Source organism: Stegodyphus dumicola, chromosome 9 (genome assembly GCF_044657685.1).
Source record: "Stegodyphus dumicola isolate Sdum_Otavi_A_Nest chromosome 9, ASM4465768v1".
Taxonomy (NCBI): domain Eukaryota; kingdom Metazoa; phylum Arthropoda; class Arachnida; order Araneae; family Eresidae; genus Stegodyphus; species Stegodyphus dumicola.
In genome coordinates, this window is record NC_140776.1 from 125,967,973 (window position 1) to 125,984,514 (window position 16,542).

The window sequence follows — 16,542 nt, forward strand, 5'->3', positions numbered from 1 at the left end:
GTTGTGATGTATAACATGTCATCTAACTACATTTAAACTGGATTTCAACTTATGATCTAAAATTTGGAATTATCTGAAATCCAAAATCCCCAGGGTCCCGACAATTCTGGCTCTTGAACTTTGTACTGCAGTATACAGAACATTAAATTTCTATGTGTATATTTTAAAACAGATCTCACGGAAAGCAATCTGTTATTATAACAATAAAATAATTATCCTGATCTTCAGTTTTTATTTTAATTAATATCTGAAAAGCTTGCAAAGATCTATTTCTGCATTTCAAACTGGTGGAAGTATGCTGATTCATGCTCAAGAAAACTACTGACTAGGCAAGAGGCATATATGCACTTATTTTTAAAAACCTAAAAGGTATACTTAGTATGTCTTGGAAGCTTTGTTTTGCTCAGTTATATGTGTTTTATTTCATGCTGCTTATGTTTTCGTAATTGAATATTTGATTAATTTAATAATTGTAGTATAGCTCCAAGTCGTATAATCAAGTATTTTTTTAGTTGCTGTGGTGCTGGTACAGCAGCTGATACAGAAATGACCACAAAAATGATAGCATCTCAATTAGAACTGCATCGTCGAGCTACTGATAGAATTGTTCCTGTTGTCACAGCTGAACAACTATTGAAACAGTACTTGTTCAGGTGAGGAAAGTAATAAGTAACTAAACATTTAAATAGAGTTAAAATTCTTGAAATAAATTTTATATTTTAAATTTTCATTAAATATTACAAGAAAAACTCCAAGGAATGCATTTCTTGTCTAATGCATGTTAAAAAGAAATTGCTTGAAATGAATATAAAAAATTTCATCAATCAGTTTAGATAAGAAAATTGCCAAAGTTAAAACATAACTTAGTTTTATTTGCTTAAACATTTGCTTTTTATCGAAATGAAAACTGCTCCATAGCTTTTGAAGCCTCAAATAAAAATTTCTTAGTGGGAAAAAAAATATTAGCAAGAATGAAATTTTTATTGAAATTTCCACAAAAGGAAAATTTTACCATTTATTACGGTCTTTTCTTATATTTAAGAAATCTTATTAATGTAATGTAGTAATCGCTAAATATAAACTGCCATTCAAAATTAGGAGAAGTTTAATGCTTTATATAAAATTCTCGGTTATTTAAGTGTTGTTGCATGCATAATGCTCCTTAAATGTAGTATCTGTCTCCTTTTAACCTATTTTAATTATATTGCTGGATTTAGAATAAATTTATAACTGTAGGTTAGAAAACCAAATGAAAAAAAAAAGGACATAACATAAAAAATCATGTTATTAAGCATTTGTAAAATAAAAAACAACATGCACTGTTATCTGAATATCATATACACTGAAGAGCCAAAACATTAAGACATCACATTTTTCAGTGAACTCGTCTGGATAACGTGGATTGCACATGATTAAGTGGAAATTGTATTTAACTGCTGCTTGGAGAAGACAAGAAATCATTCTTGCACTTACTTTTGTTTGTGATGGGAAAGGTTGCTAATCTAAGTGAATTTGATAGAGGGCATATTGTAATGGCCCGAATACTCAGAATGCTATCTCCAAACCTGCATGACTGTTATTTTTTTACGATCTGCCCTTGTTAGTATTTATGCTAAGTGGATAAATGATGGTGAAACCAGCTGTAGATGCCAAAGTGTTGGATGTCCAGGCATCATCAAAAAAAAAAAAAAGACATTGGAGACAATCCTGCTTGGTACAGCAAAATTGTGGCCAGGCAGTGGTTTAGCTGACAGCCCAATGCAATGCAGATGCAAGTGTTTTGGAACACACATTTCAGTGGACTCTGTTGGATATAGGAGTGTACAGCAGATGTCCTACTTGTGTGCCTCTGCTGACCAAATCTCATTGTCAACTGTGCCTACAGTGGGCCCGGGAACATTGAGACTGGACCATGGATAAGTGATTGTTGGCTGGTCAGATGAATTGCAATTTCTCATTCATCGTGTCAATGGTCATGCCAGAGTACACCCTCTTCCAGGCAAACAGTTGCTCCCTTTCTTTACATACACAGGCTGGTGGTGACAATATTATGCTTTGGGGGACATTCCCATGGGAGGCTCTGAGACCCTTAGTTGTGGCAGATTTGACTATGAAAGCAGTGGATTATCTGAACATAATTGTGGATCAGTTGCACCCTAACATGACATCTGTCTTCCCAACTGGAAATGGAATCTTTCAGTAGAACAATGCCCCATATCACAAGGCTTGAATCATGTTGGAGTTGTTCATGGAGCATAAGGATGAATTCCAATTAATGTCCTAGCCACCTAACTCGCCAGATCTTAACCCTATAGAGGATATTTGTAATATCATTGAGCAACAGCTCAGAGCTCGAACACTAGCATGTTGGAATATCTCGACTTTGTGACTGCTGCTTAGCCATTTGGTATAATCTTTCTCCAGTCAACTACCAAAAACTAGTGGCATCCATGGCAAGTCAAGTTGCAGCTGTATTGCAGACCAGAGGTCGCACAACACGTTATTCAGTAGTGTATATTTGGTTATTCAGTAGTTTGTCATAATGTTTTGGCTCTTCATTGTATATTGCATTGGAGTTTTCTTGTTAAATGTATTTAATTACAAGCTGTAATTATCTATGCCTATGCAATTTTAAATCTCTGCTTAGATGTTTTAATGGAATCTTCACTAACTGGCATTTGCTACATGTAAAGAATGAAGCCAAGATAAATACATAATTTAAATACAGTGGTCTTTCTCCAAGGTGATCACCTATAGTTTCAGGCAGTTTGTCTTTTGTGTAGGTGTTTATCTCGAAGAAATTAACTGTTGGTGACTGCAGTTATATTAAACCATGGATTTATTCTTTTCAGGTTTTGTTGGAAACTAACAAACTAAAATATTAAAGAGGAAGTAGTGTATCAGTTTATTAATGTAGCTAAAGTAATACAGGGTTCATACAGTTCCTTAAAAGTACTAGGAAATCATGGAAGTTCTTGCCGTTTTGGGGAGCAGTTACTTTTGGCGCGTTAGTATGGTCAAATTGGTTCTGATGGCATCATATTTTACATTCCTTTCAACCCTTATTTGGTAGGGAGCTGTTCGATGCATTGCATGCTTCGCTTACCCGTTTTGTAGGAAGTGCAATCACTGAAAAAACGTTATTGGAAAAGGAGTTTTTGAAGCCTAATTTGTTTTGTAACTACAAATTAGGAAACAAAGCTGCATGCCTTATGTTGGTCATCTATCCACCCTTTGACAAAAGTCCAGCTGGAAGAGAAAATCAAGCAAAATCCTCATCAAACCTGCCAGGAACTTGCACACAGGTTTGGAATATCTGACAAAATCATTCAGTCACATTTTCATAATCTTTGGATGACATGGAAACTAAGCAAGTATGTTTCTCATGTCCTGTCCAAGGAAAACAAGCTCCAACATTTGAACATCTGCTTTTTTTGGTGCCGTACCATAATAAAGCTTCACTCCTGTGCAAATCTTGACATGTGACTTAAAATGGGTCATGTCTGATGACTGGAAGATGAAACATCATTGGTCGACTTCTGGTTTGGTGTCATCGACTGCTAAACCAGACATTCACCAAAAGAAGGTAATGCTGTGTGTTTGGTGAAACAGTGCTGGCATAATCCACTATGAATATCTAGAAAGCAGAAAAACCATAATAGCCGAGGTCTACTTGTCTCAACTGCAAAGAGTTTCAGCTGCACTGCACCAGAAACAGCCAACTCTGGTCAACAGAAGAGTTCTCTTCCTCCATGATAGTGCCAGACCTCTTACAGCAAAAGCGACGAAAAAGGTCATCAGAACACGGAGCCTTAGCCACAATATTCTCCGAATATCGTCTCATTGGACTAATTTTTGTTTTTGGCCATGGATAACCACCACCTGTGGGAACAGTAGTTCCGAAAATGTGATGATGTCACAATGCCTACATCACAGTTTTTGGACTGCAGAATTTTTTTTTTATTTCCAAAAAGGGCATTTAAAAGCTTATGTCTCATTTGGAACATATAATTGAAGCCACTGGTGATTATTTCAAAGAATAAAATGGACGTTTAAGACTTTTGTGGGCCATTTTTTATGATTGACGAAAACCATACTTACTATCTTGGTTACCTGCTTAGGTTTTTTAAAAATAATTTTTGGACCTTAAAAGTCCTTAATTTCAGCCCAAATCGGCAAAAAGTCCTTAATTTTACTTATCTGGCATTTTTGTCTGTTTTTTATGATTACCATTTCAGCATGAATTAACAGTTTTGAGGAATATTTTCCAATTCATTGACAACTATGTATTTGCTGGGTTATCATTTGAATTCTTTTCTATTTCTTAGTAGGAAATAAGATCCAGCCTTTATTGAAACATCAGCATTTCAATATTTTTAAATTATTTTTATTTTATTTTTTGAGAATGTTCACGAGATATTATGTTAGAAATATCCTTTTCCTTTTTGAGATAAGATTTCTTTTATTATGCAGCACTAAATTTGGCAACTTCAAAATATCCAGATATTTGCGGATTTTTCGACGATTATCTTTTTTTCCCAAACATAATAAAATTGAAAGATGCTGTTAAAATAATAATATATTAAAATTGTAATTACAAAATAGCATTAAAATAAAACATTTTTATTTTTCCATACCTTTTTTTTTTTTTCCCATTTTGGCAATTTAGGAATATTTGGGGTTTGAAAAATAAATAAGATAATAAATGCTATGAAAACATAGTTTCCAAAGCACCTCTTAGCAACAGCTAAAAAGCTATGCGAGATTTATATACCTATGCTTCCAGAAAAATGTGACCAAATGAAAGATGTTTTCATGGTATTGTCATGTAATGAATTGTGTGTTGTAAGAAATTTGTGATGGATTTCGTATTTTTGAAATAACTGTGAAATCAAACTTTGAATTTTCTGCTTTTGATCCTAGAAGTCTTCTTCTTAACATGTTTATCTTCCTTTTATTTTCTCATCTTTTCACTTAATACAAGCATGGAAATTTGCAAAAGTAGTTCTAATCTTGTCACATGGACAGCCATCTGCAAAAAAGGAATTTTTCTGTAAATAAAGAATTTGAAAACTGACAGCTTTAAGATTCATCCTATATGTCTCACTACAGTACACATTGGGCATTTTAGCACCTGGTGTAACCTTTGCGGGGTCCTAAATTCTACACATTTTGCCATCCTTAAATTTTGTGGCTCATAGCTTAACTAACTTTTCAAAATATTGCAGCACTGGCCCTGACCTTGTATTATTTCATACTTATTTTAAAGAAATAAAATTACAATCTTCTATATATTCTAAGTATAAGCATTTCTTTAGAATAATAAAAATCTCCAATTCAATCTGAAATATTAAATGTAGAGGAAACTTATTGAGAAACAAAATGATTACATAAACGGAAAAAGAATTGTTCTTCAAAGGTATATTCTTAAAACATTAACAAGTTAGGAAATGAAGCAGAGATTAATAGAAACAATGATTTGTTTATTTAGACAACAAAGATTTTAAAAGAAGAAAACTGATGTGAATTAGCTAAAATATCTTGAAAATTTTCGAATTTAAAAGATGCATAAACATTTTGTTGTGTGTTGTTACAAAACGTACATGTTTCAAGCTTTTTATTTTGTTTTTCTTGTTATTGTTTTGAAGTATCATAAATTACATGTGCAATTATCTATATTTTAAACTGTCTGTAAAATGCTGTGTATGCATTCTGTAATAAAATTATTGATTAAATGCAAAGTCAAGAATAATGTAACAGAAAACCTTTTTTTTTTTTAATCTGAATTCAATGTTCTGAAGTACTTTATGGTATTTTAAAGCACAGGAAAGAGATTTTATATGTAAAGCAAAAATATGCTACAAAAATCAGGTTATAAATTTTGCTTGGTAATTTCAGAAGTATCCATTGCTTAGGATCACTACTTTAGTATGAAGTTTGCCTATTTTGTTTTATCTTTTGGTTAATCACTTCCTTTTTAGAACATTTATAATTTCATAAAGTATATCAACCATCATATTATTTAATCATCTTTTTCTGTCAGCTTTGTTGCAAACTGTGAGCTGCACTTCCAAGTATTTTTAACTGTGTTTCTAAATTTAATGCTTTGTTTTACAGACATCTTAATCCAGAGTTGGTTATTTTGACAAAATTTAATTAATTTATGTAATATCAAATATGCACTACCAAGAAATGAACTACATAGTGCTATTGGAACCTTTTGCAGACAAGAAATAATAATTTAAAATAGAAATATGCAGTTCTCACGTTTCAGTTTTAAGATTAAATACTACTTGCGATGAAAATAATTTTACTGTTAGGGTAATGACTGAAAATGTAACTTCTTAATTTGTTTACAATGTGAAACATTTTACTTTGATTACTTTGATGAAATTAGAAATGATGAAATTTCAATTTTCTTATTAATAATAAATTCATTCTATTAGTCAGGTCAGGAAAACATGGATGTTCGTTTATGTTTTCAGAAATATTAATCAGTTTCAGAACTGATCGCTATGAGAGGATTTATTGTAATTACATGGAAGTCTTATTCAGAAAATGATGTAACATAATGCAGATTGTTTCTATATAGTTTGGATGGTCAGATCAGAAAGGGGGAATTTACTGTTAAGGAGAAAGAGTCCATGCATCATTGAGTGACCTTGTCATTATATGTCTTTCATGTGCTTTGTTCATATTTGCAAAAATGAATGCTCAAATTCACATTAGTTAAATATATGTTGAAATTTATATGTACTATTATTTATGCTGAAAATTATCGTAATTTATTAATTTTATGCAAACTATGCATATATCATTGCTTATCATGGACCTAAATTCTCTAGCAGAATTTTTTTGCCCCTGTAATTAAAAGGGAAAAAAATAGCAGTCAACAGACTTCCATCCCATTTCAGCAAAATCTGCCTAGATCATAGTTGATTTGCCAAGATGTGTTAGGGTTAATGTTTTTATTGTAAGTTAAAATGCGTTAAATTGGTAAAAACAAGGTTTTGGATTTTAGTGCAGAAATCAAAAAGAGATATAATAGTTATTCTTTACAGTATAAATATAATAATTAAATAACTATAATAATGTATTATTGTTGTAGTTATTAATTATGATATTTTTTCTGTGTGTAATAATAAACATAAATTTTAATGCAAAAATAAAGATATTAGTATATTACAAATAAAATAATGATTATATTATTAGATTTTTTAAAGCTGATACATTGGCTAAGAAAAGAACTTTGATAATACAATGTATTAATCAACAGCTTTCTCTGACTCTTAAAAAATTCTTAAGCAAGATATGATTCAACATGCTATAAATAAGAGATGAAGGATTCTGGAGTAAAAGACAATTTTCATTCCCAATTTTTCAAGAAAGACAGCGGTAGCTCTATTTAGACATCTAACTGGACATGACTGTTTGCAATTGGAACAGAATTGGAGTGGTGGATTCCCCAAACTGTATTTTGTGTGACTCCAATCAGCCTCTAATTTTTGAACATTTAAATAATTGTATTGCACTTTCTCGGTACGAGGACATTGTTAAAAAGTACTGGAGAGCCCGTAAACTAATGGCTAACGTGCTAATGTTTGGCATTTGTAAAATAAAATAGTATTAGGTTTCATTGTAAAAATACAATAAAGAAAATTATGTATATAGTATAGCAAAATTTAATTTGGAAAACACTCGTATTCTTATTAACATGTATCTGAATAAATGCACAGAATTGAACACAATGTAATCCAGCAGTTAATTGCAGATAATTGATCAGCATATCAGCTTAGACCACTATAATTTTCTACCTCCTTAATTCTGTGCTCTTTGAAGACTGTAGAAATACACAGGAAAAGAATAAGAATGAAAAAATTCCTACTGTGTGATTCAAGTCCAGCTACCCTGTTTCATAAATAAATCACTCTGAATGGTGCACACGTGTTTGTACTCATGGTCTGAGCTGTGGGAATCAAACTAAATTCCAATGGTGTTTAAGATGAAACATTATCATTCTTATATTCAACAGAAAAGAAGTAGAATATTCCTACATAGCTAAACATTTATATCATGTAAAAATCCTTGCAAGTAAAAATTAAACTTTTGATGCTTTTAAAGCTTAGTTTATTATAATTAATAAAATATAAGATAATACTCTCTTTCACATCAGGTATCAGGGTTATGTTGGTGCGGCATTAGTACTTGGTGGTGTCGACAATGCAGGTCCTCATATTTATTCCATTCATCCACATGGTTCAAGTGAACAAGTGCCTTACACAAGCATGGGTTCAGGTTCTCTAGCTGCTATGGCTGTTTTTGAAAAAGGATGGAAACCTGATTTGTCAGTAAGTGATTATTCCTTCAGCTTTTTTTTTTTTTTTTTTTTTTTTTTCCCCAATATTATTCTGTTTTAAACAGAAATTTTGCTAATATGAATTTACAGGTAATTTTCACTCTAATAAAAAAATGTACATACATGTGACAACAGGATGGTTTTTTCAGTTATTAATAGCCAAATGAAAGATATCTTTTCACCTTAAAATGCCCTTATAAAAGCCATATCTGTTTTTCATGATACCTAAAGCATAATATATTAAGAGTTGTTGCTTAGCCTTTATTATTTAGCTTTAACATGTGAAGATCATACTACGGTCAAATTCCGATTAACACTTGTCTAAGAAAAGTTTAAGTTTGCTTAAAAATTACTGCCACAAACCTTCAAAATGAAGCTAAATTTCTATGTGAAATTTAAAAAAATAAGAAAATGTACGAGATGCAGATGGTGTCAGTGTACTTTACTTTTCCGAAACTTTGAGCCAGTTCTGTTTTTGCGCTTTAAAATTTTACAGAGACCAGCTTCTTTTAGAAGTTTCCTATGCCTCCACTTTGGGTTGACGATCACCTCTCCTCGTCAGTAATAATTTTACAGAACACACTCAACCATTGCCCCCCCTGCCCCACGCACACACAAAATATAACAGGATAGGACATTTTGAACACATGTTAAAATACTTTGCTCTGCTATTAGACAGTTTAAACCTTGTCGTATACTTTTTCCAAGAACTACAAAATTTTGGCTTCTCCAGAGCAGTTTGACTTCTACTTTCTTTAGCAAGAACACCGTTTAGTCATCTTTAGAATTCAGTTAGATCACACATAGAAGGTCATGTTAAGATTTCAGTAAGTTTGCATTTTTCAATTATTGTTTCAAATAGGTTTTTAGCTGTTTCAGTTTTAGCCTTTTTATCAGTTTTAGCCTTTTTATTTGTAGAATTCTCCCAAGTACAGTTTTTTGTTTTCTTGATATTAAAAGTTTAGTATAATCGGGGATCTCCCTATTTTTTGTTTGTTTAAATGACTTAGTTTTACTTTTTATTTATACTTAATTTTGGATTAGCATATATTGGTTTTAGACCAATTTGTTTTATTATTATTATTTCAATGTATATAATGTAAAGCTCTATGGTTTTTTGATTGTCATTTTGGCACTATGTAATGTTTTATTCCTTTTTTTTTCTCCAGGTGTTTCGACAATGTGTAGGGAAAATTCTGATACATTTGAGTTTTCGGTTTTATATGACTTTTTAAGTTTTTTTTTTATCTCAAATGGCCAGGAGAACGAAACATATTGACTTTTATGAAGCTTTTATTTTATTTTCCCTTGGTGTGTTCTGAATTGGAGTTTCAATAAAAGGATATTAATTTTTTATTTGTATATTTTTCCTTTCGCATTTTTATTTTTTTAAATTGTTCTACTATGAATTCTCTCTGTGTTAAACCTCTTATATACGGTTTCAATTATTATATTATAGAGGCATTGCCTTGCTAATTTAGATGCTTTATGAATTTTAATGAATTTATTAAATTTAGTGTAAAGAATTATTCACTTGTGTTACTAATTTACAATTTACTAATTTAGATGCTTGAAGTTCATTCTACTTCAATCCTGCAACTATAGCACAGGACGGGTTTAAAAAAAATTTATTCTAAATTTTTTAATTTGAATTGTTGGCCTACATATATATTTGTACAAAAAAGATTTTGGATATTTTTTGTTGTAAAAAATTGCTGTAATATATAGAGAGAGGAATATTTAATTTGAAAAACTATGTAAAATAAGAATATTATTATCAAACATCTATATGTCATCTCTAGGAAAAATAAGCAAATTAGATTATAAATTATTTGCTGAATGTGTTGCCAATAAACATTTTTTTAAGAATGTGATTATTAAAGATTTTACTTGAGTTTTAATTAGATGAAAATGATAAAATGTGCTGAAGAAAGATGTTGCTGCAAATTATCTTGTAATGCATAAAATATTTTTCTATTAATTAAAAACTTTATTTCTAGCTTGAGCAAGGTCAACAGCTCATTCGTGATGCTATTGCTGCAGGTATATTTAATGACTTGGGATCTGGTAGTAATATAGACATGTGTATAATTACAAAAGAAGGACGGCAGTATATCAGACCTTATGAAGTGGCAAATCTTAAAGGGGAAAAGTATGTTTAAAATTTTTTATCATTAAATTATATATGAAACTGTTTATTGCAGTTAGGTAACTAAAAATAATAATTAAGGCATATATTATGAATAATACATATTATGGCAAGCAACATAATACGAATAAGAAATTTTATTAATTAATTTATTTGTTAATATGATTTTAAGATAGATATAAAATACCACAGAATTTATTTAGCCAGTGTACTAATCTGAAAATATTTTTGATTAATAAGTTCTCTTGCATGTGCAATCTCAGTATATATATGTTTAGCCCCCTAAACAGGATAAATACTTATAGTGTAAATTAAGCATGTCAACTAATTTCTGTATGTATTTTTGCAGACAAGAAACATACCGTTATGCACCTGGAACAACTGAAGTGTTATCTGCGCAAGTCATTCCACTTGAGGTTGTTGAAACTACAGTTAAAATTCCAGGAGAAGAAGAAATGGATACTTCAGGAGAATGAAATGCAAGATTTATAATTTGATCTGATATTGATGTTAAAAATATTGAATAAAAATTATCAAGTATTAAAAAGTTGAACCTTTTGTTTATTTAAAAAATTTATATTTAATATCTTTAAACCAAGTTTTAATTTAATATTTTTTAAAAGTCATGCTGCTGTGCATGGTAAAAATTCTAGGTTTTTACATCCTTGTATGAAGTAAAGGATGTATTGTAATCACAAAAAATTCCACGTACTATATTTCAACAAAAATATTCATTTTAACTGCTATCGAATGCTGTTTAACGATGTTTTTGCATGACATCTGTACGAAAAGACAGAATAAAGGATTCTTCCCTTCTCCCAAAATGAATTATAAAACTGATTTAAAATGGATTCAGAAGAGATTTAATCACATCTGTACGTATGTATCTTGCATAACTCAAAAACAAATAGCCTCGGAACGTTTAAATTTTGTATGTGGGACTGCTACATGTAGATATACACCTCCCTTTTTAGTTACAATCGGCTGCACGAAAAGTACGTAAGTATACATATATATATGTATCCATTCTGTTCTTCGGCTCAGCTCAGCTCAGCTCAGATTCTTTATTCTCATAGGTTTGTAAATTGTGCATTTTTGTCTTTAAAAATGATTGAATTATTTTCCAATTAAGGTTTTTATGCCTCTAGTTAACCTGCATGTTGTAGTTGTAGAATTATCAACAATTTAAAAGTTGTTTATATGGCAACTAAGCCTTTTTTTTTTTTTTTTAACCATAGTAGCCATATTTATTTACATTTGAAACTTGGCAGAAAAGTAGATTTGTTGCCAATCTAGAGAAACTAAGCACTGCAACAACAAAGTAACGTCTTCATTTATTATTTCAAATTAAACTAATTAATTCATTCTGGAATTATTTAAGTTAGTAAAATCCACAACAAATTAAATCAATGTCTTTTTGCCAAGTAAAGCCCAAAAGTAAACTTTCAGTTTTGTGCGCCAAAAAATCTGTCTTCCGGCCGAATTGCTTGCTTTTGCATAGAAACTGCAATTTTAATTATAAAAAGTGTTTAATTTTTTAACTGTATTTGTTGTTTTATGCTTTTCTGTGTCTTTAAATTTTTAATGAAGATATTTTGTGTTTTTATTATTTTTGCATTGCTACGAAGTGAGAACTGAATTTATTGAATGGGAAATACATATCTAATGAAATTCGAGGAAATAAGTGTTTCATATTAGCAAAAAATAATGTCGCCAATCTGTTTCGGTCAAAGGAGAATGTTTACAAGTAGCGCATGCACATTAGGTAAGCTCGTCTGTGAAAAACTTTCTAATTTCTTTCATATATCGCTTTAGATTATAGTATTTGAATAGAAAATGTGGCAATGATTAGATAATTCTTCAGATTATTTTTTTCATTAATAAAATGGATGAGATGTAATGCCGTTAAGTGAACCTAGCTCCAGAGTATAGCTATAGTAAATAAATATAGTGAATTTTATTAGATATTGTGCATTTATTCTATTGTGGTTTATGTGCTATCAACGAAGTAGATTTAATTCAATAAGTTTAAATGAAATGCATGAAAAAATGCATATAATTTAATATTCCGTAGAAGGAAGTTGTGGTGTACACATCATATTTTTCTTTTTGTATTTGAAAGTTGATAGCTATGATGAAATAAGCAAGAATAGTGACTAGCAAGATTTAAGTATCTAATAAGCAATTATGCAAAATTTAATAATGAAGCAATATTATAACTTAACTGTTCTTTTAAAAATCAGTTTCAATCAATTAAGTTATTAATTTAATTTGATGAAAGGGGAGAAAAATGGAGAATCATAATTTGTCATAGTTTTTAGAAATTAAACTACTATGTGATACACATACATTTAATGGATTCCAGGGTAAAGTAAAAATACAATATTAAAAATGCAATAATGTAACAAAAGTAGATCAGAAAGTTTGGTTGACAATGATATTTTTACAACATATGTAATGATTAAAAGTAAAACAATGGCTCCAAACTTTTGCATTCCCAAAATAAATCAAGAATCACTCCTCCAGATCTTTATGGTTTTATCATTTTCTAATGCAGCTGATGCTATGACATTTTCAGTTGGATGGCAGGCTGTGCACAAAACAACATCTGCAGAAAGAGGGAAAAAGTTCAATAAATATAAGTAAGATACAACTCTTAATTTGTAATACCCTTTAAAACTCTTCTGTAATTTGGTTATTTTCCTTTTCTTATCTACATATAATAAACTAACTGCTCACAGTATGTCTTTCTAATGCATGAATTCATAAAATTAATTCATATGTTCTGACAAAAAGTGAAAGTAAAATATTTTGTCAAATTATAACTTATTAACCAAATGTAATAAAGAGATATCATGTCCTTGAATATTCGAGCAAGTTTGCAATCTGTAATCTAATCCTGCTCTTGTATTTTGTGTAGGCTGTTATTTCTTAAAGCTATGAAACTATACTAATATTTATTCAATATGAGATGCAATTTTCTTTGCATTTCTTTACCGTTATGATAGATGCAATCGAAAAGTAACTTATCATTCAAGAAAAAGTCATCATCTCTATGCCAGTGTTTCTTAATTGTGTTCCATGAAACTTCTGTGTCCCCCCCCATAATATTCAGAAGAGTAACTTGGAAGGGGGGAAAGCAATAAAACACCTGTACTAAATTTTAAAAATACAACTAGCCATTATTTAATCAAGATATTTGATGCAAATCTGACAATACAACATCATAGGTTGTGGTAGCAGTCAGAATAATTTTTGGTATTTTACAGCAGCCATACTGAGGAATCATTTGTAATCCTGCTGTTGGTGATTCCTTGGCTCATTTCTTTATTAAACTATGTCAAGACTGTCTTTCTATAAATCATTTGGAATTATCAATATAAACGCTTCAAAGTAAAACGTAAAAAATTACAATGGACTAAAAAATATGTTTAATTAACACTCTGAGTGACATTACTGTCTCAGGTCACACATTTTTTGTTATTTGGTGCATGTAATTTAACCCACCCCATAAAAGAAACCCTTCTGAAAATGGCCCTATTTTGGTTGTGGTTCAGTGAAATCTCCTTCAAGGCCATCCTCTTTATGTTTCCGAAGTTTTTCACTGGAAATATGAAAGTTTTGTTTTGATCGGATTGTGTCTGTCAGACAAAGTGTGCCTATTCGCATTGCAGTAATGTAATTCATTTCTGGTAGCGCAAAAAGCTCCAAACGTGTCGTGTGATTTATCCTTATAAGGAAGAAATGTTACATTTGCAAAAATTATTAGAAGATGTACCAACTGTTGAAGACTTCATTGAAGAAACTGATGATGAAAGTTATAAAGAATTTTTTAGTTATCATGATACTGAATCAGAAATCAAGATGCATTCTGAAAACAAAAATGACAATGACATTTATTGCTTTATTGCAAAAGATAAAAAAAAACTAATGGCCAAAAGAAAAGCTGATGTTCCTGCTCAAAATATTACTAAATTGCCTGGAAACATTGGTAATGCAAAATATGTGCAGACTCCAAATGGAAACTAAGTGAACAAATGTTGCAGAAAGTCGTCAGTTATACAAATATTTATATTGCATTTATTTTTGACAGCTTTCAAAGAGAGAGAGAGAGGTACTTGTCACACAATTCTAATTTAAATTTGTGGTTTTATAGGTCTTTTATATTTTTCTGACATAAGTCGATCTCATAAATAGGAACTCGCGTCATCAAGAAAGAATCACATAAACTTGGACCTAAAACAGAGTATTTTGAAGACTTTGTGAATAACTGCCAGAAATATTACACTGTCGGTGAGTTCATAACAATTGATGAAAAACTTGAAGTTTTCCGAGGAAGATGTTCTTTCAGGCAGTATATTTTTTATAAAGCTGAATAATGATATAATAAATTCTATATTAATAATAGGTGCAGTGGCTAGCGCATCGCGCAGCAGCACCACAGGTCCGGGGTTCGAACCCCGGGCTGGGCAAGGTCGACTCATCCTTTCATCCCTTGGGTCAATAAAATGAGTACCAAGTTCGCTTGGGGACTAAACACAGGGAGTCTTGCAACCAAGCTGACCACTTGTTTAGGGCATGTGCTTACGCACCCCGGGGTCCACGGTCAAGAAAGCAGATTTCGGGGCACTGCATGGCTGTTTAGCTGCCACTGAGTTTTTTTATTAATATATTTTTCCACTCCTTTAAAAAAATTATTTCATAAAAATATTATAAAAATTAAAATTTAAACTGTTATAATTTGCATATTTTTAAAGTTTGATCATAAAATTTTGGCATAAATGTAACACTTTTACCTGAAGAGTAACAGTTTTTTTCTTCAAAAAACATGAGCCTGGTCTTCTTACTTTCATTAATGATGTAAATATGATTTAAATGAATGGAGCTAATGAAAACAAATTAAATGAAGCTGTTTAAATACAGTTCTTCATAAGGAGATCCCACTCCTAAAAGACAAGCCACTCGGAGGGTTAATTTAGTAGTGACATTTAAATTACGCTTTTTATTTCTGAAGTGCAATTGTATTTTTAGAGGGGTACAAAAATAGAATAATTACATTTCCAAAGAAAAGAGAAAATGAGAGCTCCCTATCAAGTAGAGACAGGGTTCGTAGCGGTCCTTACAAGTGCTTATAAGTCCTTATATTTGAAAATAAAATATAAAGGCCCTTATAGGTGCTTACGTTTTCTTTAAAGCCCCCCCCCCTTTTTTTTTAAATCTTTTTTTTTTTTTTTTTTTTTTATTTTTAAATGAACGTGCATTTTTTTCCTGTACCAAAGCCGAAACTAAATAAACAACTTTTCTTCCTAATATGCAACGTCAGATGGTGAATCATACTCCCGGAAATTGCTTTTCCCCCCTTTCTCTGCATTACCGTAACCTATGGTGCGCGCGAGAGTACAGACAGGTGCATGTCGTTCTATTGGTCAAAGAATTGCGAAAATGGTAGAAAATTCTTTTACGTTTGGTATTCTTTTCCTCCCACCCAAATACTACACACGTTTGAATTTCTATCAAGATTTTAATAATTTGCATTCTCATTCCGCGTGTTTAGTTCATATTTGTGTTTATTATGATTGTTATGCTTATATTATGAGTATATGCATGAATATTTATAATAATATAGTTGCAGTAACTGCTGAAGTATAGATAAACTTCCAAAAATGGGTGTGTTTTTACACAGATTAGCTTTCTAGGGAATAATACTCAGAATGGCTTAAATAAAAGGAAAGTAATCGAATAGTCAAAATAATTTCTCTCTCTTTTTTTTTTCCCCAATACGTTATACAGTACGGAGGTTGGGAGGTGTACTGTATACACCTCCCAACCTCCGTACTGTTGGGAGGTGTTTGCGGAGAAAGTGGCTCCACTTTCCACTTTCTCTGCAAAATCTCTAATATTGAAACAGTGGATTCCCCCCCACACACACACACACAAACTGTCCAATCTGGATTGAATAGGACTAAAAGTTTTTGCGGTCTACCCAACCTAAGCGAAGATTGATTCTATTCCGGAAATTTAACGCAGTCTGTTGAAT

The 16,542-nt window shown here is 31.1% G+C and overlaps 2 protein-coding genes across 3 annotated transcripts in view; one reads left to right on the forward strand and one right to left on the reverse strand.

Moving 5' to 3' along the window:
• The window catches only part of Prosbeta2 (Proteasome beta2 subunit), a 36,658-nt gene extending 25,600 nt beyond the window's left edge, over nt 1-11,058 (forward strand). Inside the window, exons 4-7 of the mRNA XM_085824068.1 lie at nt 513-653; nt 8,174-8,348; nt 10,357-10,508; nt 10,855-11,058. Of these exons, the coding sequence (XP_085680194.1) occupies nt 513-653; nt 8,174-8,348; nt 10,357-10,508; nt 10,855-10,981 (595 nt within the window). The 3' untranslated portion in view covers nt 10,982-11,058. The remainder of the gene's footprint in view (nt 1-512; nt 654-8,173; nt 8,349-10,356; nt 10,509-10,854) is intronic.
• A 1,784-nt stretch (nt 11,059-12,842) lies between these two features.
• The window catches only part of wds (WD repeat-containing protein wds), a 74,354-nt gene continuing 70,654 nt past the window's right edge, over nt 12,843-16,542 (reverse strand). For both annotated transcript variants that reach the window (XM_085824067.1, XM_085824066.1), the window contains exon 13: nt 12,843-13,113. In XM_085824067.1, the coding sequence (XP_085680193.1) occupies nt 13,013-13,113 (101 nt within the window). In that variant the 3' untranslated portion in view covers nt 12,843-13,012. The remainder of the gene's footprint in view (nt 13,114-16,542) is intronic.